At 38.1% G+C, this 22,050-nt stretch overlaps 1 protein-coding gene across 2 annotated transcripts in view; it reads left to right on the top strand.

The window, feature by feature from the left end:
• Positions 1 to 22,050, top strand: part of PDE4B (phosphodiesterase 4B) — a 298,925-nt gene that overhangs the window by 48,831 nt on the left and 228,044 nt on the right. For both annotated transcript variants that reach the window (XM_060773682.2, XM_060773681.2), the window contains exon 3: positions 438 to 673. In XM_060773682.2, the coding sequence (XP_060629665.2) occupies positions 438 to 673 (236 nt within the window). The remainder of the gene's footprint in view (positions 1 to 437; positions 674 to 22,050) is intronic.

Here is a 22,050-nt window from a genome sequence, read left to right as displayed (position 1 = left end):
CAACTAGACTTATTGTCAAGGAGAAACCTTTACTTAATTTATTGACTAGGGAATTATTGGTTATTTCCAAATAACTGCTAGTAATTTCCAGTTAACTAGAAAGCATAAGCATGTGCTGCATGCTGACTTAGTTTTTCAGTGTGATGTCAAGATACCTGTGGTTCTCTTTGCAATAATTTTAAATTGTGTTACTGCAAATTCAAATTTGTGTCACTGTGCCAGTTCTTGACATTGGTTGTACTCCTTTAAAATGTATTAGAGTGAATATTTTTATTTTATTTAAATTAGCAGTTATATGTGGGTTTTATGTGATTTCTATATGCATATGATTTCTGTTTGATTTAATAGTGTACCTTCAAAGCTGTCATGGAAGTTGATATTTCTATGTTATAAATCACAGCCTTCTTTATGACTGAATTTTCTGCTTGTACCTGCAGAATGCTAAAGATTACTTAGAATGTGGTCTCAGCAAGTCCTACAGTGCATCTAGCAACACTCTTGGCATTGATCTCTGGAGAGGAAGAAGATGCTGTTCTGGTAACTTACTGTTACCACCATTGTCCCAAAGACAGAGTGGAAGTGCAAGGACACCAGACAGAGAGAACATTTCTAGACCCACAACTTTGCCTTTGCTGACCCTTCCCAGCATTGCTATCACAACTTATCAGGATAGGTGAGTTGCTTGGAGAAAGCTTTCACTGGAGAAGTTTCATTCTCTTAATGAATCATGAAGGTTCATATAACAAGGGTTTGTTTTACTTCATTTTCAAGAAAAAGTGGTGCCTAATACATAGCTAATCATACGATTTGAGTGTGTTGCTTATAGGTTGGATCAACATGTTTTGTCTGTTGAACATTTCTGATCCAGTGCAATTGGATCAGAATACTGGCAGGCAATGATTTTAACTGATTCTGCTTTTTCTTGTGCAATCTCCTGTCCTCCTACCTTTCTACTCTAGCGAGGTTGGTTCTACACAGACACTACAATTCAGTTTGGAAGGGGATAAAACCAAAATGGTTCCATTGTGGAGTTTATAAACAATTGCCCCAGGAACCAGTTTGAGGCTGGGATGGAGGCCACAATATCCGCTGATTGTGGATCAGAAACAAACTCAGGATCTACAGTATCCATGATTAGACAGCTGCCAGAAAATGCAGTATTTTTCACAACAATTGTGTTGAAGTGTGCTGATGTGCATATCCATATCCATTTGGGATTACCCAGGTTTCAAGCCCTGCATGGAATATATTCTGGTCAGCTGCAGCACATTATCTGGCTGATTCTGCACTTTCTGGTGAGCTTTAATATGCTACATCTGGATTGATGTGTATTGTAGCATGCAAATTGGGAGTATAAGTTTTGTAGACACCCCACTCTCAAGCTGGCTAAAAACTTCATTGTAGTGACTGCAGAACAGCTCTGAGTTGAAGCGGAAAGGATGCAAGAGGCTGAAAAAGGAATGAAGATTGAGTAGATGTTGCCTCCTTCAATTGTGGAAAGAATTATTACCCACTATAGTTAGTTCTAACTTGAGTCCAGTTGAACTTACATGAGGATTGTCTTAAAAAGTTCTCATCAGTTCATTGGATGAGCTGAAGCTGGGACTAAGGATTAAGTTGGACTCAATTCATTATGTTTACAGGTGGTGTAGAACTCAGTAATATTATGTGTATGAAATGATACTATATCTGTTGAGAATCTTAGTAGTGCAGTGTTACAAGATTGTTCGTTGCTTTCAGTGCACCAGGGTAATGTGACTATCCATATAAATGTATCGGACATATTCATAACCTTGCTTTTATTTATATACATTCCAAATGTTTGTATGATATCTTAAAGGAGAAAAATGAAATGCAAAACTTTATGATGCTATGAAACTTTATAATTATATATAACTATTCTAATGGGGAGTGTTAAAGAAAAATGAATTAGCAATATTCAAGATCTTTTGAGGATAATGTAATAGATTGTGACTCAACTATTATTGTTTCAGGAAAAGGTATTGCACCTTGTAAACTTTTGAAATTTTAACCAATTATAGAAAGTTATTCTTTTGCAATTTGACTGTCATTGGGTCTTGATTCTAAAGGCCAGATTAAAACAAATATTCTGGACCTAGGTACAAGTAATCAGACATTTGGTTTCGGTATAAGAAAGTTTGGTTCTGAATCTAGTCATTCTATTGAGGGCCACAGGTTTTCTACTGGATATCTCATAATTATAAATCTCACTGCAGTCAGGATAAGCACATTCTTATTTTAGTGTCACTAATTTACTTAGATTTTTGTGTTTGTAGATAGCTTGCGTTAGAGCTGTTTTGCCATTATTCATCCATGCACTCTTAGCTGGGTTAAATTAATTAAAGCAACTTACTGTGCTTGAAGAACAAATAAAACATTTGCAATTTAATAAAGAATTGGGAACAAAACCATAATATATTTTTTTAGCAGGGGCAGATAACATTTGCTAAGAATAGAACTTTTGTTCCTCCTTCTAAAAAAGTAAATGTGGGATCAGGTGGGAGCATGGACTGGATTTAGGATGCCACAATAAAAGGTATTTTGTTCTAGTACTTATTACCATGCCTTACAATATAAAATATTTGCTGAGTTAGAACCGGTGTGTTGTTGTGGTTTGGTTATTGGACTGTTATTCTGAAGACCAGGTTAGGAATCCTTGCTCAGCTGAAGGAAACTCCTGTGTGATCTTGGATAAGTCACTCTCTCTCATCCTCAGAGGAATACAAAGGCATATCTACTTTGAACAAAGAAAGTTCAGAAATAAAAATTGCAGTTTCTACATAAGAAAGAAGAATAAATTTTGCAGATGCAATTTGATTTGTTCCACAGTGAAACCACGACTAGGAAATTAACATGACCTACAAGAATTATATTGCAATATATAATACATGCTCACTCTCTGGAATGCTTTTGCTGAGTACTAGAGCCAGCTGTTTGTACTTTTAACTAGAATGATATAAACTAAAAAAGGTAAAGGTTTCCCTGACATTAAGTCTAGTCATGTCTGACTCTGGGGGGTGGTGCTCATCTCTATTTCTAAGCTGAAGAGCTGGTGTTGTCCGTACACACCTCCAAGGTCACGTGGCCAGCATGACTGCATGGAGTGCCGTTACCTTCCCACAGAAGTGGTACCTATTGATCTATTAACATTAGCATGTTTTTGAACTGCTAGGTTGGCAGAAGCTGAGCCCAACAGTGGGAGCTCACCCTGTTTCCTGGATTCAAACCCCCAACTTTTCAGCCAGCAAGTTCAGCTGTTCAGTGGTTTAACCCGCTGTGTCACCAGAGAGTGATATAAACTATTATAGGCTTAATAGCCCCACCTCCTTTAATGAATTTGAAAATGTTTCTTTTCCAGTCAACATATTGCAACGGAGAAGAGTGTATTCTTCACTGAACTCATTCTTGGACAGGAGTTCACAAAAGATTGCTCTGCTTGCTTTTTAAAAAATACCTGTAGTTCTGCCAATGTTAGGGCTACTCTCCATTTATAATGGTACTTCTCTCTTCTTTCTCAAGGGCCCCATTTTGGCATCAAATATTGTAGCAGGTTTTATTGTCAGGCTTCAGTTTTGCAGAAAAACCAAATATGAAATCCAGGACATTGTGAATTGAATACTAATAAGTATTTAAAAAATCAGTCAATGTGGAACATGTGGACAGACCTTGAATTGGAAGTGGAAGAACAAAGAAAATTGATTAGAAGAAAAGTATCCACCATACTTCAAATTTAAGTGCTCTATTTTTAAGTAGGAGCAGATAAAAGATTGCAAGGGTGCTCAAACATAGCCAGACAATGTAGAGGAAGAAGTGAAATAGGATCGAGGTAAACACAAGCAAGGTCAGGATAGTAATCCAGTTCTCTGTTTATTTCAGAGATGACTTCTTCCTTGTATAAAACCTTACCCGTCCCTAGGCATGCAGTCTTCTTCTTTAGAAATATATGGGAGAGATGATGCAAGAAACACTTTTTTCATGAGTATAGAAAATGTATTTTTCTAGGCTAATTTGACCATGATGAACCTTAAAACCCTTGTTCTCAAGCAAATTTCTCAACTATAATTCCATAATTAAGATGGTTTCTGAAACCTTTGCAAGAACCACATAGACATCTTACTTGACTGGTTTAGGTACAGTGTATTAGCAGAAGTATTTTCTTTCTATTTTATTATCCAGACATACAGAATGGACAACATAGCTAGCTATGTGTCTATCCTTACTAGGTCTGGTTTAACCTGACAGTCCAGAATTGCTGCTATGTGTGATTAGTTTCTTTACAACACAAGAGGGCATTGCAGCACTTCTTTTCTGAGTCAGTAAGACTGAACTGCATGCATCTAATAAAACATTTCTTCAATCTTATTGGGGAAAATATGGTTAAAACATTTAAAAAGCAATCTTTTGAAAGTGTGCTTCAATTATCACTGATTTGTTGCCTTTGATTTAAATTTTCTGATATACTGCAGTGTTTTTACAACAAAGTAGGTGGCCATACTGGTCTATCTAAAATTTGTGGTCAGTAGTACATTTATAAAGAGTCATCAAGCGTACATAAGATTTTGGACAGTCTTCTGCAATCTCAAGGTCTTCCATAATTAAACAAAATTTGACAAAAAGTATGGGGAAAACAGATTGATATCTTATTCTTACATCTTAACACCTGTAGGTGTTATACATATGTATAAATCTATATAAACTGTACAAGCTATACCAAGAACTGTTGGAACAAAATAATCCTTTCTCTCAGGCACTTTCTACACTGCCCAATAGTCCAGGATCTGATCCCAGATTATCTGATTTAAACTGGATTATATGAGTCCCCACTGCCAGATAATCTGGAATAAGAAGATAAACAGGGATCAGATTCTGGGATATAGGGACAGTGGGAAGGGGCATCAGTTGTTGAAAATACAGTGTTGGAAATTCAGATTTATTTCCTGTAATGATAACCAACATAATCTTACCAGTATTTCAATTTTTTTATGTCAGGAGAACTTGAGAAACTGCAAGTCGTTTCTGGTGAGAGAAAATTGGCCATCTGTAAGGATGTTGCCCAGGGGACGCCCAGATGTTTTTGATGTTTTACCATCCTTGTGAGAGTCTTCTCTCATGTCCCTGCATGGGGGGCCGGAGCTGACAGTGGGAGCTCATTCACACCTCCCCGGATTCGAACCTCCGACTTGTTGGTCTTCAGTCCTGCCGGCACAAGGGTTTAACCCATTGTGCCACCCGGGGCTCCAGTATTTCAATGGGAAGTGTGAGCCTTGTTTTGACTGATAAGATAGTCAAGTTAATTAGAATTGTTGTTGTTGTGTCCCTCCAAGTCGTTTCAGGTTTAGGGCGACCTGAGAGGCTGGTTAATGACCTTGGAGGGTTGCGTCCAGCCAGTGGTCCTTAGTTTAGTGACCCCTGTCTTAGACGAAAAGGAAAGCACTAGTTGTTTCTTTGCTGGCCTTCAGTGCTTTCAGTAGCATTAGGCTTGAACTCCCATTCACAAGGAGATACCTTAGCAAATTTCCTTTAGAATAGGTTTGTTCAACTTGTGGCCCATGAGCCACATGCGGCCCAGGATACCTATGAATGCAACCCAACACAAAATCATAAATTTACTTAAAACATTCAGATTTTTTTAGTAATTCAGTTGCACTGTATTGAGCATGAACCTTGTAGATGACAATAGAACGGAATAATCAGAGTATGTTACAGCTACAAATACTGGAATATTATTCGTTATTTACATGATAATTGCAAACAGTTCAGCCAGAGAACCTGCTTGACAATTCTAAAAGACCCTCTGAACGGGGCAGCACATAATTAGGGTTATTATATGAGGATTTTGTGTGTGTGCTTATCACAAAAGAAAAGGCTTTTTTGTGTGCTTCTTCCAGTGTGAAGCCTAAAAGTTGGACACCCCTGCTAAAGAACATACATATATAATAACAAAAAACAACACAATTTGAAATGGTGGCTTGACCAAATTATTTAAGTTGGTATCATATTCTCTATACAATATTGAGGCAAGCAGACTGAAAAGCTACTCTTTATTACTCTATTTTTTCAAAGTAAAAGAAATAATTTGTCTCTTCCATTGCACTTACTCAAAATGTTGTTTTGTAATGATAATGCATACAATTTATATACATTCATGAAGCATTTAGTGAAATCTGGGAGATGATATTTTAATAAGAGCAATGCATGTTGTTAGGTAAAAAGTGGTCTGCTGTCATGGCTGTGGTATCATGAAAAGTCACATTTAAGAGCATGACTCAAAATATGACTAATTGGTAAGACTCTCTGAAGATGTCAGTGATTCATGAGTCACTTTGATGTAAAATTTACAACTACCCAATCAATAGAAAATGTGAATGCCAGTTCTCCCTACATAATTATAGAGAACCTAAACAGGAAAGAAATTTGTGACAATGTTAACAGACTTTCTGGACTTAACTTCATTGGGACTTACATCTACATAAGTGGATATATTGTTGCAGCTGTAAATTCTAGTAAGGATCAGATAACGGGGCTAATGGATCTTCGGTGCTCATTGCCAAATAAGACAGATGGAGTACTAACCTATGCACCCAGATGGGATGGGGATGGTTTTCTTTTCCAGAGTTAGGTTTTCTTGTGAAATCCATATGAATCTGGACAAAAATGCTTCATTCTGCAGCATTGTCCATTATTCAGGTTTCCCCAAATGTCAGTTTCTTTATAAAGGTAAAGGTTTTCCCTTGACATTAAGTCTAGTTGAGTCTGACTATGTGAGGTAGTGCTCATTTCCATTTATAAGCCAAAGAGCCGACGTTGTCCATAGACATCTCCTAGGTCATGTGGCTGACATGACTCAATGGAGCGCTGTTATTTTCTTGCTGGAGTGGTACTTATTGATTTACTCACATTTGCATGCTTTTGAACTGCTAGGTTGGCAGAAGCTGGGGCTAATGACAGGAGCTTACCCCACTCCGCGGATTTAAATCACTTACCTTTCAGTCATTAAGTTCTGCAGCTCATCGGTTTAATGTGCTGCATCATTGCGGCCCCCTCTGTCGCTGTATAGGTCTCCCCAAATGTCAGTTGCTTTTTCGATTTTAAAGAGAAATATGAGTGAGGTTTCTAAATGAAAAATGGAATCTTTCTAGAGGAACATGTAGTCCAGTATGCAGAGTTAGATCATTTCTCCCCCCTGTGGATATTGAATTGATCAGAACCATGAACTTAGTAACATAAGATTCTAACAATATATTCTGGGCATATGAAATTTTCTATACTCAACAACATAAAATTCAAATATTTATCACAGTTCTTCAGTGGCAGCAGTAGACACTGGGCAACAAATTATTTTGCATTCACAGATCTTGGACTAAACACATGGAGAAAATCCATCAGTTTCCTGTTGTACCAAAGACTCCTAAAACCATCTGCCAGACTCATTGTACCAGCAACACATCTCGGAATCACAAGATAAACTGGGCTACCACCTGTGGAGTAAAGCATCTATAAGAACTCCACTAGCACTCTTTCCCTCCATTAATATAACATTTTCTTTGAAAGACAGCAATGGTGTAAAACAGTGGTTCCCAAACTTATTTGGCCTACCCCTTGGAAATCAATTTTTCTAAATCTTCTCTTCTTTCTTTTATGCTTTCACCGCCCCCTTACAGTTATTAATCACCCCCCAAATGCACCTGTGGCTATTACTGCCCCCCCCCCCCCCCGGATCACTGCAGCGCTCACTACTTTGGGAATCACTGGTGTAAAATGTAAATATTACCTAATCTAATTCTTACATGACATGTAAGATATTTTTCCCCAAACATATATCTCTGAACAACAAGATTATAGGAGTTTCTGTGTTTTTTTAAGTGAGTGGGCTTCAGGACTATATTATACATATTCCAAAGAAATTTGAAGAACATATTTTTTTTTAATAAAACATGTTTTTTGTACAAATTGTTACTCATTATTACACTTAATTATAGCCCCTTCATAGCAATCACTCTAATTTTTCACATGTGTGAAAAGTCTAATGAAGATTGATTTTTTTTCCTCTCAAAGGGTATTTCAACATTTTGACATTTTCTCAAGGAGGATAAGAATGTCAGAATTACTATATTTTATTGCATAATATTACCATTGCATAATAGTTATACTCCTTTTTGGGGGTCCTGGTTTCAGTATTTAAGGATTCCTCACATAATACTTGCACTCTTGCCCACATGCCTGCCCTTTGGAGCAGCCCCTGTAGCACATGGGCAGGTGAAGGTTTGAGAGCTAGTAGGTCTCCCTCAGCTTCTGGCAGCTGGTAGCGGCCTTCTACCTATGATTGGCAGATGTGTAGGTGGGTGAGTCTCTCAAGGAGAGCTATAGGGCCTCCTTCAGCTGCCATAGTTCTTGCCTACTGATGTGTGCAGGCAAATGAGCCCAATGGGATTGCCTGTAGGCCTCCAAAATTTCCCTGCATAAAAGTAACACACCCTCTTTTTTGAAGGGGAAAGCAGCGGAAGTGTGACTATTATGTGGTGAACTACTGTATATTTTTTTACATTCCTAAGTCACAAGAACATTCACGGTTCATATGGGAGAATAGACAGACTTATATCCAGAACAGAAGTTGTTCACATAAAATTCAGGTTGTTCAGATTTAATTCTTAGTAGTTTTACCTTATCCTCCATTTTTAAAATTTTGAACATGTGCCATGACAAATGTTCACTGAAAGAGTAAAAACAAGTGTTGGCTCACTGTTTGTGCAAAGCTCATCATTCAAAGATGACATGTACATTCTCCCTTTAAATAGGTTTGTGTGATAGTTTAATTACCATTCTTAACCTTCAGTTGAAATTTAAGAAGTCAAACAAAATCGAAGAGAAGTGTGTAAAAGGTTAAGAAGAAAGTTTTGGAGTATAAAGGAAAAATTGGATAGAGTATGTGAACAAAGCATTGAAATATGAGGACCCTATATAAAAAACAAAATCCCTGGTAATATGGAATTTATGATATATAGGTTCCTACTTCATTCATGATTATAATTTCAATTTGATATACTTTTGCTTGTTAGACACTGTCTAATAGTCTGACACCATAATCATATTGGGTTCTATCACTAAAAGAGACACAGTTGGGGAACTAAATTCCTCATACGTTATAAAGTGTACAGATATATATACTCCATTTGCTTGATTACCACCAGATCTAGAAGATGCCAGCCATAGATGCAGGTGAAACATCAGTAGGAAATGTTGCTTGAACACAGCCCTACAGAGCAGAAACCACACAGCACTACAGTATTTTGCACACTGAAAATTCTCTAGCTCAGTGGTTTGCAACCTGTGGGTCCCCAGATATTTTGGCCTACAACTTCCAGAAATCCCAGCCAGTTTACCAGCTGTTAGGATTTCTGGGAGTTGATAGCCAAAACATCTGGGGACCCACAGGTTGAGAAACACTGCTCTAGCTGGCTGGGAAACTCTATGGAACAAACATGAAGTGTTTCTCTTTTCAGAGAAAGAAAGCAGAGGAGAATTATATTATGGAAGAAGTCTGCCTGCTTTACATTGTTGATAACGGTTTTGTAAAATTTTAGTTGATCTCTTCATTGTTCTTATATGAACTAACCGAGGATCTTAATAAATGTTGCACATGTGCCTTGTCCTTCACTGCCTGGCTTGCTTTTGTTTAGATTGAGTTGACATTTTTAAAGAAGATAAAATAAAGACCATGTGTTGGCTGTAACATCTAATGTGCTCTGTGGGAAAAGAGTTTTTAATTACAATCTACTGATTCTGGACAATATAAATGATAGTTTAGTTTGGAAAAGAGAATTACTATGATTAACACAAGTTTCCTTGACAACCAGCTAGATGTCGTGAGTGTTGAATTGTCTTAGAACTGGTTATCATCTTGAAAAATATCATTTAGGGAATGGTATTTCCCTTTCTTTCTTTCTTTTTTTTTTTGGGTGTGTACTATGAAATTTTGTCTAATTTTTTTAGAAATCTCATTAGATCTGACTAACTTCTGAAGACAAGAGAGAGCACAACATAAAATTAGCTTTGCTGTCTTGTCATTTGTGTTATTTTATTTTATTTATTTAAACTGGTGGGCATGTTTATTATGGAAATGCACCAGCAGGATTGAAAAGAAGTGTTTATTGAGGGGGAAGTTGGTTGTTGGGTTTTGTTTTTTTTGCTGTGTTCACAGCTATTGGCTTGCTATGATTCACTGCAACAATATATTTCTTCTATGAAAGGGTGTTAATAAATATTTGTGATAAATTCCTTGTTATTACCTTTTATGTAATCCGACAGATCAAAATAGGATTTATTTCCTTGGGCATAAAAGAACTTGTAATTATTTATACCACACTGGCAATAAATGAATTAAATGTTGGATTTGAGTATCAATCAGTATTTTTGAGTTAATTTGTAGGATTGGTTTGGGTACATTTTCAATGTTATTTTTGTATGATTGAGCTTTTTGCACCCTGTCCAGTAAATGTAGGTAGGTGTACTCATAATGGCTAAGAAAATTCAAAACCTCAAACTAATGTTTGAGCAAAGATAAATTAAAAAATAAGGATGAAGATAAATAAAGTCTTACCCATAGGAATTATGAGCAAGTCCTAATCTAATTAGTTTCCACTTTCACATTTCGTTGCACAGAATTTTTAAAGGGGAAAATAGGCCTCAACATTGCATACTGTATATTTGTGCATTATACTTTGAAAATAGTTCTTTGTTGCTCCTACATACATTTTATATATTTGTGTAGTATGTCTGTAAATGTAATAAACTGTGTTATGGGAACTATGTAGATGTTCTCATAGGTAGGTAGTCCCCTGACATTAAGTCAAGTCATGTCTGACTCTGGGGTGTGGTGCTCATCTCCATTTCTAAGCCGAAGAGCCAGCGTTGTCCGTAGACACCTCCAAGGTCATGTGGCCGGCATGACTGCATGGAGCGCCGTTCCTCATAGGCCTCTATAAATCAAGGATGGGAATAATGTGGCCATCCATGTATTGTTGGACTTACAGTTCCAGTATTCCTAAGCTTTGTCCATTTGTCATGCTTTCAAAGTACTATTAGTACCATAGAGTGGAACCTCAATGTAAGAGTGTCCCAACTTAAGAGCATTTTGCATTAAAAGCCGTAACTTGGCCCTGGTTTTGCTTTGACTTACAAGCAGCATTTTGAGTTACAAGCTAGCACCGGAGGGAACACTAGCGTGAGAGTTCAGGTCTTTAGGCTTCAAGGGAGCAGCCTCTGTGTTTTGTCCCTCAGTGCCTCAAACTTTGGTTCACTTTGGGAGATTGCTGTCCTCTTTGTTCTTTTCTGTTTTGAGGAACTTTGGATTAATTTATTTAATGTGTTTTTTATTACTGGTTTTGCTTCATGAAGAGAGAGAGGGAGAGGGAACAAAGGAGGGAGGGAGGCTGGATTGAATACAGTATGAAGAAAATGATGCTTTTGCCACTTCGCTATGTGCTTCCTTGCTATAACTTTGTGCTTATATCATTTTAAACTTGATCTTTCTTTTTTATTGTTCTACGTGAATATGTCTTTATAAAACACATAACAAAAAATTGGTGGGGTCTTTCAGGGGCTGGAATGGATTAATATCATTTCAATGGGAAATTTGCTTTGAGATAAGAATAATTTGAGTTAAGAGCTTGGACACAGAATGACTTAAATCCTTAATTCAAGATATTACTGAATATGAAAATGGCATTCACTCAAGATGTAATATTTTTCACTTGGTGTTAAATTAAAAAATGTAACACCAAAAGCAGCCTTCTCCTATTAATGGTGTCTCTTCAGAAAAGATGTTTCATTCAAATCCATGCATGCTTTGGTTAATCATTACTTATTTACATACTTACTTAGACGATCCCTCATAGCCCCAGGATGATGGTCCTCCAAGTGTAGTAGCTTGGCCATGGGTCTGTAGGTGGCTGTGGAGCCCTATTCTTGAACGGCATGTTCTCCTGCAGCAAGGACATCGGTTTCCAGGTGGAAGGCGGTCCTGGTCTGGGTTGGCTCGATGTACGTTTTCCCCTTTCACCCTCCATTCATGCCTCTCTGAATTCTGCAGCACTGCTGGTTACAGCTGGCCTCCAGTTAGAGCGCTCAAGGGCCAGGGCTTCCCATTATAGTTGGATGAACCAAACTAGCTGCTTCAACTGTGGTTCAAAGTTAACTTACTTCAGGTAACTGTAACTCGTTTTTATAACTCATTACAATTTGTTCAGGTCCATAAATTGTTTTCACAGTACAAATTGTGCTAAATTCGAAAAGAAAACAAAACCTGAACTACTCATAGCCTTATAAGAGAGAGAGGGAAGCATATAAATCTGAAGGTACTATGGGTTTTCACTCAGCCAACCCAGTGTGAAACTATTGTTTGTATTAACCAGAAGAGCCTGTACAGTGGTTTGATCTTCTAGATTTGGGACAGATATATTATAGTTTAGATTGATTGTCTGCTTTTATTTTACAAATACTCTTCATAAATTTACTGTCGTCATGGTGTAGCAAAGGTGGAAAACTCTTCAAGTGGAGCAATGGGTCACTTTGTGGATTTTAAGAGTATCTTCTGAAGTACACAGATATGTCTTGCATTAATAAAATCAGAAATCCAGAGATATTATCTTTGTCTGGTAGGGTAGAGTGTAAATGGAGAGTGTGCAACACAATGGAGAAAAGGTTCAAGCAACTTTTTGTCCCTTGACCTGATCATTACTGGCACTTATCCTGAGCTGTATTTTTGAAATTTGTACAGATTTTGCCAAAGAAAATACAAATATATTTTTACAAATTAAATCAATAAGTAAGTAAAGTTCTGGAAATTTGAGTCCTTTATTCATAGTTTTGTCATTAAATTGTACAAAACAACAGTGAATGCTCATTTTCAGTCTTAAGTATTATATCTAATTATCCATGTTTAAATCAAATGTATTTTTGTAGGTGCTATAAGGACAGGTTGTCAAAAAGGTAATTTGTACTGTCTAAGATTATCAGAAAGCAATTTTAACTGAAAATATACAGAGAAGTGTTTTGGCTGTCTATATTTAACTTTCATCTGTTGCTTTCACCATTTCTAAACATCTTGGATCTTCACCTTAGGAGGAATATTCCCTATTTATGGAAATACATGAGCTTTGCACAATTATTTTAGTGACTTTAATGCTTTTGCGGAACTGTAGTAAGAACTGGTAGGATTATTTAGAATAAATTGTGGCTTAAAATAGGAAATACATGCTTGTTCTTTTTTTCCTCCTTTTTCTTTCTTTCCTTCTTTTTTAGAAGTTCCCCCTCTATTTGTGGTTTTTCAAAAATGACGATATGGAATATAATTAGGAATTATGGTACATAGAGTTATCTGAAAACATGAAAGGCTCGAGATGCAAACAGACAAAAGCAAATCAAGATAATGTTTTTGCTTATGTCTGATATAACAGGTTATGTTTTTATTTAATTTTAGTTGTTAAGTCATAATTTGTTTTTATATGCTGGGTTGCCAAATTTTGTTACTATGGATGTATTGTTGTTGTGTTCAGGCACTGAATGTTTGCCTTTTATGTTTGGAATCTGCCCTGAGTCCCTCCGGGGAGATAGGGTGAAATATAAATAAAGTTTTATTATAGTTTTATTACATAACGTGTTTAATATTTCTATTATAGATATGTAGCCCTAGCTAAGATAAAGTGGGGCATCTTGCAGTATGCCTGAAACCAGGAGAGCTGCCTCAGCAGTACCAATTAGTAAGAGAATTCAAGACTCCAGTGTTGAAATTCAACCCACAAAATCCTAAAATAGTAGGAGCCATAATTAGGACACAAGACTTTTTCTTTTTAAATCAATTGAAAAACATCTTGAGCTGAAACTTTTCACTTGGTTTAGACACTGAAAATGTTTTAAGTATAATCCATAAGTCTGCACCAAAGAAATAGTGGGCCCATTCTAGTGGTAAAATGGCATAGTTCTCATAATGTAAGTTGCCTGTTGAAAAGGATATCTGTCTCTATATGATCACATCTGATCTGCGTCCCCTATCAATCACAACTCCAATTTACAACGACTGAACGAATGAACAACAACAAGTCATTGTAGATTTAATTTCTAGTTTGATCTTCTGTATTATGGACTTTGTGATACTTTTTTTTTACTATATACACTCCTTTGCTGGTGTCCATTTGAAGAGATGATAGTGGTAGAGAAGCGCTAAGCATTTAAGGCAGGGGTCCTCAAACTTTTTAAGCAGAGGGCCAGATCACAGTCCCTCAAACTGTTGGAGGGCCAGATTATAATTTGAAAAAAGCATGAATTCTTATGCACACTGCACATATCTTATTTGTTATTGCAAAAATACATAAAAACAATACAATAATTAAAATGAAGAACAACTAAAAATATATAAACTTAGTAGTATTTCAGTGGGAATTGTGGGCCTGCTTTTGGCTGACGAGATAGGATTGTTGTTGTTGTTGTTGTTGTTGTTGTTGTTGTTGTGTGCTTTCAAGTCATTTCAGACTTAGGTTGACCCTGAACGAGGGGCCGGTTAAACGACCTTGGAGGGCCGTATTCGGCCCTTGGGCCTTAGTTTGAGGACCCCTGACAGGCATGTAGGCGGGGGGGGGGGGGGGCTCGGGGGGCTTCAGCCCCCCCCCCCGAAATTATCATGGTGGTTCGCGAAAAGGCCTTACTGGTGCATTATTTAAACTGTTATGTTTATTCATATCATGATCTGATCGCCATACTCAATATATCCCACATGCATGGGGGTATTGGGGTAATGATACAAAAGGTTTGCTAGGCTAGACCCTCTTTCACTCAGACTCAGCCCCCCCCCCGAAACTCAGCCCCCCCGAAACCCCCCCTGAAAAAAATTCAGCCCCCCCCCCCAAACGAAATCCTGGCTACGGGCCTGACCCCTGATTTAAGGCTATGGAAGAAATAGTCCTGTTTAAAATACGTTGCTGTATTGACCTATTTGTCATTTTGAATGAGATATGGCAGAATTAAACTGAAGTAGTCTTGTGTTATTTTGCCCTTCCACTCTTAGATAAAGGTTTTGCCCTGACATTAAGTCCAGTCGTGTCTGACTCTGGGGGTTGGTGTTCATCTCCATTTTTAAGCCGAAGAGCCGGCGTTGTCTGTAGACACCTCCAAGGTCATGTGGCCGGCATGTCTGCATGGAGGGCCACTATATTGAGCAAGTAAAACATTTCAAATACCTAGGTCTCTGGTTTAGCAACAACTTGTCATGGTCCACCCACTTAAAATATACACTGGCCCGGGCCAAATCGAGTGGCAGTGCGACCAGGAGGTTCTTCCACTCCAGGGGTAATCAATATATCCCCCTAGCTCTGCAAGTCTTCAAAGCAAAGGCGATGTCACAACTTCTCTATGGAGCACCCATCTGGTTAACCCCCAATAACAGCGCCATCAGATCTTTTCATTCGAAATTCCTCCACAAACTATATGGTGCCCCCAACTGTGTCCCGTATGCAGTTCTTTGTCTTGAATCTGGGCAATATTCTATTGAGGCTACTATCTGGCTAATCGTCATTAAATTTTGGCTATCTATACACTATCAAAGTCCCAGTGACTCTCTGACTCAACTCACCTTGAGCGAACTCCACCACTCCAAATGGTGCTCAACTGTCCTAGCAAAGATCGGGGAATTGGGCTACGACAGCGATTTCCTGACTTTACTATCTTTTTCCGAGATTTTTACCCTCATCAAAAGGAGGCTGCTAGAAAGGGACCACAACCAATTGTTGAGCTTGGCAAACAAATCCTGCTCACCTATTAACTTGGCAATTCCATACACACAGGGAAATCCAGCCTTTTACATCACAGAGCTCACCAACCCCTCTTACAGAAGAGCCTACATGCTGGCTAGATTTAACATCATGCCATCGCCGCTCCATAGAGGAAGACTCAATGGCCTCCCGAGCGACAAGAGGGTCTGCCTCTGCAGCACAGGACAGCTAGACTCCATACCGCATATTCTCCTGCACTGTCCACTCTACCAGGAGCTAAGATCCAGCCTGCTAACACAAGCTATAGATTCACTGAAGAACCGCAGCGATTCTGACAAAGTGATTTTGCTTTTAAATTGCCAGGACTTTAGCTGCTGCCTTTCAGTGGCAAGATTCCTGAATGAAGTATGCAAACTGAATGTGTAGCAAACGAGAAGCCCTTTTTTTATTACGTGTACTATGTTTTATACTCTTTGCCATGTTATGCCAATAAAGGCTTATTGTATTGTATTGAGTGCTGTTACCTTCCCACTGGAGCGGTATCTGTTGATCTACTCACATTTGCTTGTTTTTGAACTGGAAGTTTGGCAGAAGCTGGGGCTAACAGCAGGAGCTCATGCCACTCCCCTGATTCGAACCTGTAACGTTTCGGTGTGAAAGTTCAGATCTCAGTGCTTTAACCCAGGTACAATATTTTTGCAAACTTCCTCAAAATTCCATAGAGGTTTTATGCTCCAAATGCATTCTGGGTGCAATGGGGAACTTAGCCATGTTTTCCATCTCCCTTCAGCCATTTTTAGAGCAGCCACATCCTATTACTAAATTGACCCACCCAAAGCATGTCAAATCCATCTGTCCACTTCAGTTCTCCCAAACCGTCTTCCATCTGGACTCTGTACAGCAGAAGCAAACTTTCAATCTGAAGCTCTTTGTCAGTGATTGGCCTTCTGGGAGAACCAAAGGTTGGGAATCACTGATCTAGAAGTGGCCCTTTCCTCATCTTACCACTTGCACAGATTATCTGAGTTCTCTTTTTTCAAAACCTGCTGCTGAAGACTTACCCCAACAAACTTACTAGATCAGAGAGCAGTATTTTAAAAGTAGCAATAACTATTTATTTGGGAACACTGCTTGAATGATGCGATTAAAAACTGCTAATGCCTAAATGCTGTTTAAGTGACAGAGACAAAATACAAATGAAAGAAATTATTGAACACTAGATCACTAACTGCTATATGTCTGTTAAAGGTGCTATTTCATTTGTCACCCATTACCAAGCAACAACCTCAAGTGAATTGGCAGTTAAAAGAGAGAAACAACAGTCTAAATTGACAAATCAATATTTCTAGCTCGGTTTGCATTTTCTCACCAGTGTTGCACTGGAATGTCCAATTCTGGGAATATGTCTGCGGGTATATATGTGTGGTGTTTGGACTTTGAATTCATTAGTAAAATGTACATTTGTACACTTCAGGAGAGGATCCCTAAAGCAGTCCTCAACTGTGAATGCCCGTTATGAATAATAGAACAGACTGTTAAATGTTCTTTCATAAATACTCTAAACCAACTAGATTTAAATGTTGGGGAAGGGGTTGTTGAGAAAGCACCAGCTATGGCCAGTTTATCGAACAGTTACTTAAATATGTGTCTCCGTTTCTCTCCAAGCATACACAAACACACGCTACAGTACAGTTGGTCTATTGGGACATACAACAAAAGAATATATTTGGTACAACTATATCTCAGCTGTTTTTTGGAGTTTAACTCTTATAATTCCTCACTGTTCACTATGCTGGCTCAAGCTACATCAGAACACCTAAAGCAAGGAAGGCAAGTGTTCTGCCCCCACGCTATCTTAACTACATGGAAGGTGAACTGACTGTGCAGGGAACAGATTGGAGACTATATGGTTGAATCAAACAATAATTTCTTGACTCATTATTTCTTCTTATTGTCTCTTTCTTGTATGGTGTTCAACTGTCTCAACAATGGTCTCAATTTTTAACTCTCACTGGACTTGAATAAAGCTCATACAGCTCCGACTGGACTTGAATGCAGCTCTGACTGGATATGGTATTTTGTAGACTTTCCGGCCCTTCTCTCTATTCATCTTCCAGCCACAAAAAGGTTGTCTCTTCCAAGAACCAGAAGTGCCTTGCCTGAGGTTCTGCCCCTGAGGGGATTCTTAAAGGGCAGGGTGATGGAGGCTTCAAGTGCAAAGAGGCTGTCTAAACTGACCCCCTGAAACTGTGCATAAAATATTAAACCCTCTAACTAAAAAGGGCTTAACTAGGGGTAAACAGTGAGGATCTTCATGGGCACAACAGTGACTGTGGAAGGACAGTGGTCATATTATTCCCTAAGAAAACTTTAATGGACACATATCTGCCGTACAGGAGAATTTTAGGTAAGGCTTGAAATTCTGTGCTTCAACAAACCTAGCAGGCCAGGAATGACAATTTCAACTCCTTACATATAATAGTAATTTAAGATGGCATTCGTAACTCTTATTATATAATTCTTCAATATAAATTTATAAATTTATCCTTCAAATAATCACCATAGCTACTATTAGCTGTTAAAAGAGTATATACCTTTTTGTGACATACTATATATGCTCTTTTTTGGGACCAGGTTTTTGGACAGTAGGTTTGGCAGTAATTATAATGTTGAAATTTTGATCATGATAGGCTTTGGACTGGGTCGTGGGTTGCTAAATCAGACTTGATTTGGCTATATGATTGATACGAATGTTTTAACTGTATTTTAAGCTAATGTTTTATCTTTTATATAATGTTGTATGTAATGTGTTGTTTGTTGTTGGCATCAAATTGTTGCTGTTGTAAGCTGCCCTGAGTTCCCATTCGGGGGTTGAGAAGGATGAGGTAAAAATGTTGGAAATAAATAAGTAATAATTATTTTTTGTGTGGAATCATGCCTAGTTTTTTCTACTTTATTTGGAACTCTCTCTTGCTGAGTAATTTTCTCTACTTTAGAGCTTTCATTTGGTTTCTTTTTCCCATTTTTTTGTTTATATATTATCCTTGCTATTAATATGTTATACAGTTTTTTGTACTTTATTGCTTCTCCTCGCCGTTCAACTTTTCCATGGCCTTATCTTTACCTTCATTTAAGCTTTGCATCACTTGTCGATGCAAACTTTCTCTTTCTGATGCTTACTCAAAGTGCTTGTTTTATCTTGGAGAAGGGAATAGTTTCACACAGAAGAAAATTCATTGGCAGCTGCACCCTAGATGTTCCTTTGGCCAGCGACAAGGCAGGAGTTAAGGGAAATTGACTGCCTTAAGGTGTGAAAGTAAAGCACCAAATACCTCTGCTTTCTCATTCTTTTCTCCTCCATTTCCCCTTTTTATCTTTATTCTTACATTTTAGCCATTGTTTGTGCTGTTGGATGACTGGCTTGAGCATATTCACTCATATTGTATACGTGAAATTGAATATATGGATTTCTTCCAACTGTTTCCGTAGGTTTCCCTCCTCTTCATTTTGTTGTCTGCTCCCAAAGCAACAATGTGTTGTGTGTGTGAAAAGCACCTTCCATGTCCAGACTGGAAAGGCTGATGTTGTAGCTATCTTCACAATGATAAATTAAAAAGGCACTCAAAATAAGACATAACAGATATAGTGGGACAAGTGAGAAAACACTGGGAATGCAGTGATTTGAAAAGGATGCAATATGGATAGTTCACAAAAGTGAAGAGATATCAGAGGATGACAATTACAAGTAAGGGAGCTAGTATGCCCAACTATAAGAAATACTTAAAAATTATGGAATTGGTTGCATAAACAATATCAGTTTATCAACTTGGAAAAGCTCACTTCTGTAATGTTGTTTGCTCTGGGAAATAGTAATTGGAGGAGTTCTAATAGATGTATCATTTCTTCCATTTGAGCAATCAAGTCTTATTTTCAGTGAATCACATAGTTTATAAGTTATTCATGGGCTACATCTTCTGGGTAGCCCACTGTCTTCAAAATGTCAAGCAAAATATATAGAAGGCCTTCAAAATATGTTGCCTGTTATTTTTTGAAGACCTCTTTAAAGGCTAGATTCTGGAAGCATTCAGCTGTGAAACAGCAGATGTTGCAAACAAGCTGTGGGAAGGGAAGAGTGGGAGAATTCTTTCTCACAAAACATAAGAAAACAGGTACTGCCTGTCCTACAGATAACCCTCTTCCTTCATCCAAAATATATTTACATGAAGAGAATGTTGTTCACAGTCGTCGTCCCCTTTCAATAACAACCCTTTTTCTTACTCTGAATTATTTTTTTCTAGGAAATCTTTGTGATGGATTAAAATGAAAATCTTGCTCAGTTGTTTAGTTTTGAGCAAACATTTTTTTGAATGAAACCATAGATTTTTCTGTTCTTTTGCCCATGATGTAACAAGTCTGGCTAATGCCTTACATATCTTGAGAAACAGTTCAAATATGCATGTTGTGGCCACAAATGTGAAAGTCCTTGCAGTTTCTGTTATCATTTTCTGTCTATCACAAAAAGGTGAACTAGCTTCTGTCAAATTCACTTGTAAGAAGGTTGTCCAAAAATTGGCTTAAGTTACTGCAGTCTGGTTTTTTAGCATTTATTGAATTGAATAGGCCTGTGGCAGTAATGGTGAACCTTTTAGAGATTGAGTGCTCAAACTGAGTGGGGGGGGGGGCACTCAGGAGGTGAGCAAGTGAGGGGCAGGTGGGCAAGCAAATGGGTTAGTGGGGGTGGGGTGAGCACGTGGGGGTGGGCAGGTGGAGGGTGAGCAGAGGGTATGGGGTGAGTGAATAACGGGCAGGCAAGTGAGCAGGTGCAACCACTGGCCTATGGTAATCCCTTGGCTCCACTGCCTGTTGTAACACTGCCTTACCGGTGTTGGTGGGTTCCAGCTGTTTTGTTTTTTGTTTTTGTCTTTTTTCTGTGTAAGTAGTGACTTAAGAAACTGCAAGTCACTTCTGATATGAGAGTATTGACTATCTGCAAAGACATTGCCCAAGGGACACCCGGATGTTTTGATGTTTTACCATCCCTATGGGAGGCTTCTCTCATGTCCCCACAAGGGGTGCTGGAGCTGACAGAAGATGCTCATCCATGCGCTCCCTGGATTTGAACCTCCAACCTATCGGTCTGCCGGCACAAGGGTTTAATCCATTGTGCCGTCGGAGGTTCCTGGTACCAGCTGTGATTTTGTGCCAGCATTGATCCTACTCTTGTAATTAGTGTTGTCAACAACTTCACTTCTGTATTGTTAAGGCACACAATTGCCGAAATGGATAGAAACATATCTTGATTTTTAAAATTACACTTGATATCCCACAAAGCTGAGAAGAATTCTCTTCTCTGTGTTCATGTGGCTAATGTTTCCAATATGTTCTTCAATGTCACACAAATCCTACACACGCTTGTCTCCATCTCTTACATTTCTGCCATGTGATATCAGAAGCGTATAGACTGAGTAGGCCTTAATCCAAAATGCTTAGTATCAGAAGTGTTTTGGATGTTGAAATGCCTATATTTGGATATATGTGCATAATGAGATACGTTGGAAATGGGACTCATGAAAAGCACAATATTCATTCATGTTTCGAATATATCCATATACACACAGTTTGAATGTAATTTTATACACAGTATTTGTAATGATTTTGTGCATGAAACAAATTTTGTGTGCATTGATCTTTCAGAAAGCAACGGTGTCACCATTTCAGCTTTCCATGGGGTCAGTTTTGGATTTAAAGTATTTGCAATTCTAGATAAGAGATGTTCAACTTATATTGCAAATAATAATAATAATAATAATAATAATAATAATAATAATATGACCATAGTTGGGCCTGATGTTTGCCTTATTTTTCTAGTTCCTAGATATTCAGAGATGCTAGATACCATCACCACTAGTAGTTAGAATGTTATATATAACACCGTATAAGCTTCTGCCAATATGCCAGCTGCACCCTTTCCTAGATTTGGAGGACCTTAAGATGGTAGTGTATGTGCTGATAACCTCAAGGTTGGACTTCTGCAATGAGCTTTACCTTTGGACCAAGTTTGAAAACTCCAGCTGGTTCAAAATACGACAGCCAGATTGGTTACAGGAACATTAGGAGTGAGCACATTATATCTATACTAAAGTCTCTCCACTGACTGCTAATTAGTTTCTGGGTAAAGTATAAGGTGTTGGCTTTTACCTTTAAAGCCCTACATGGTTTGGGTCCAGTTTACCTACAGGACTGCCTTCTCCTGAACACGGAGGTCCTC

Source organism: Anolis sagrei, chromosome 4 (assembly GCF_037176765.1).
Source record: "Anolis sagrei isolate rAnoSag1 chromosome 4, rAnoSag1.mat, whole genome shotgun sequence".
Taxonomy (NCBI): domain Eukaryota; kingdom Metazoa; phylum Chordata; class Lepidosauria; order Squamata; family Dactyloidae; genus Anolis; species Anolis sagrei.
Note: the sequence above shows the minus strand (reverse complement) of the source record. Positions and strands in the feature narration are given on the sequence as shown.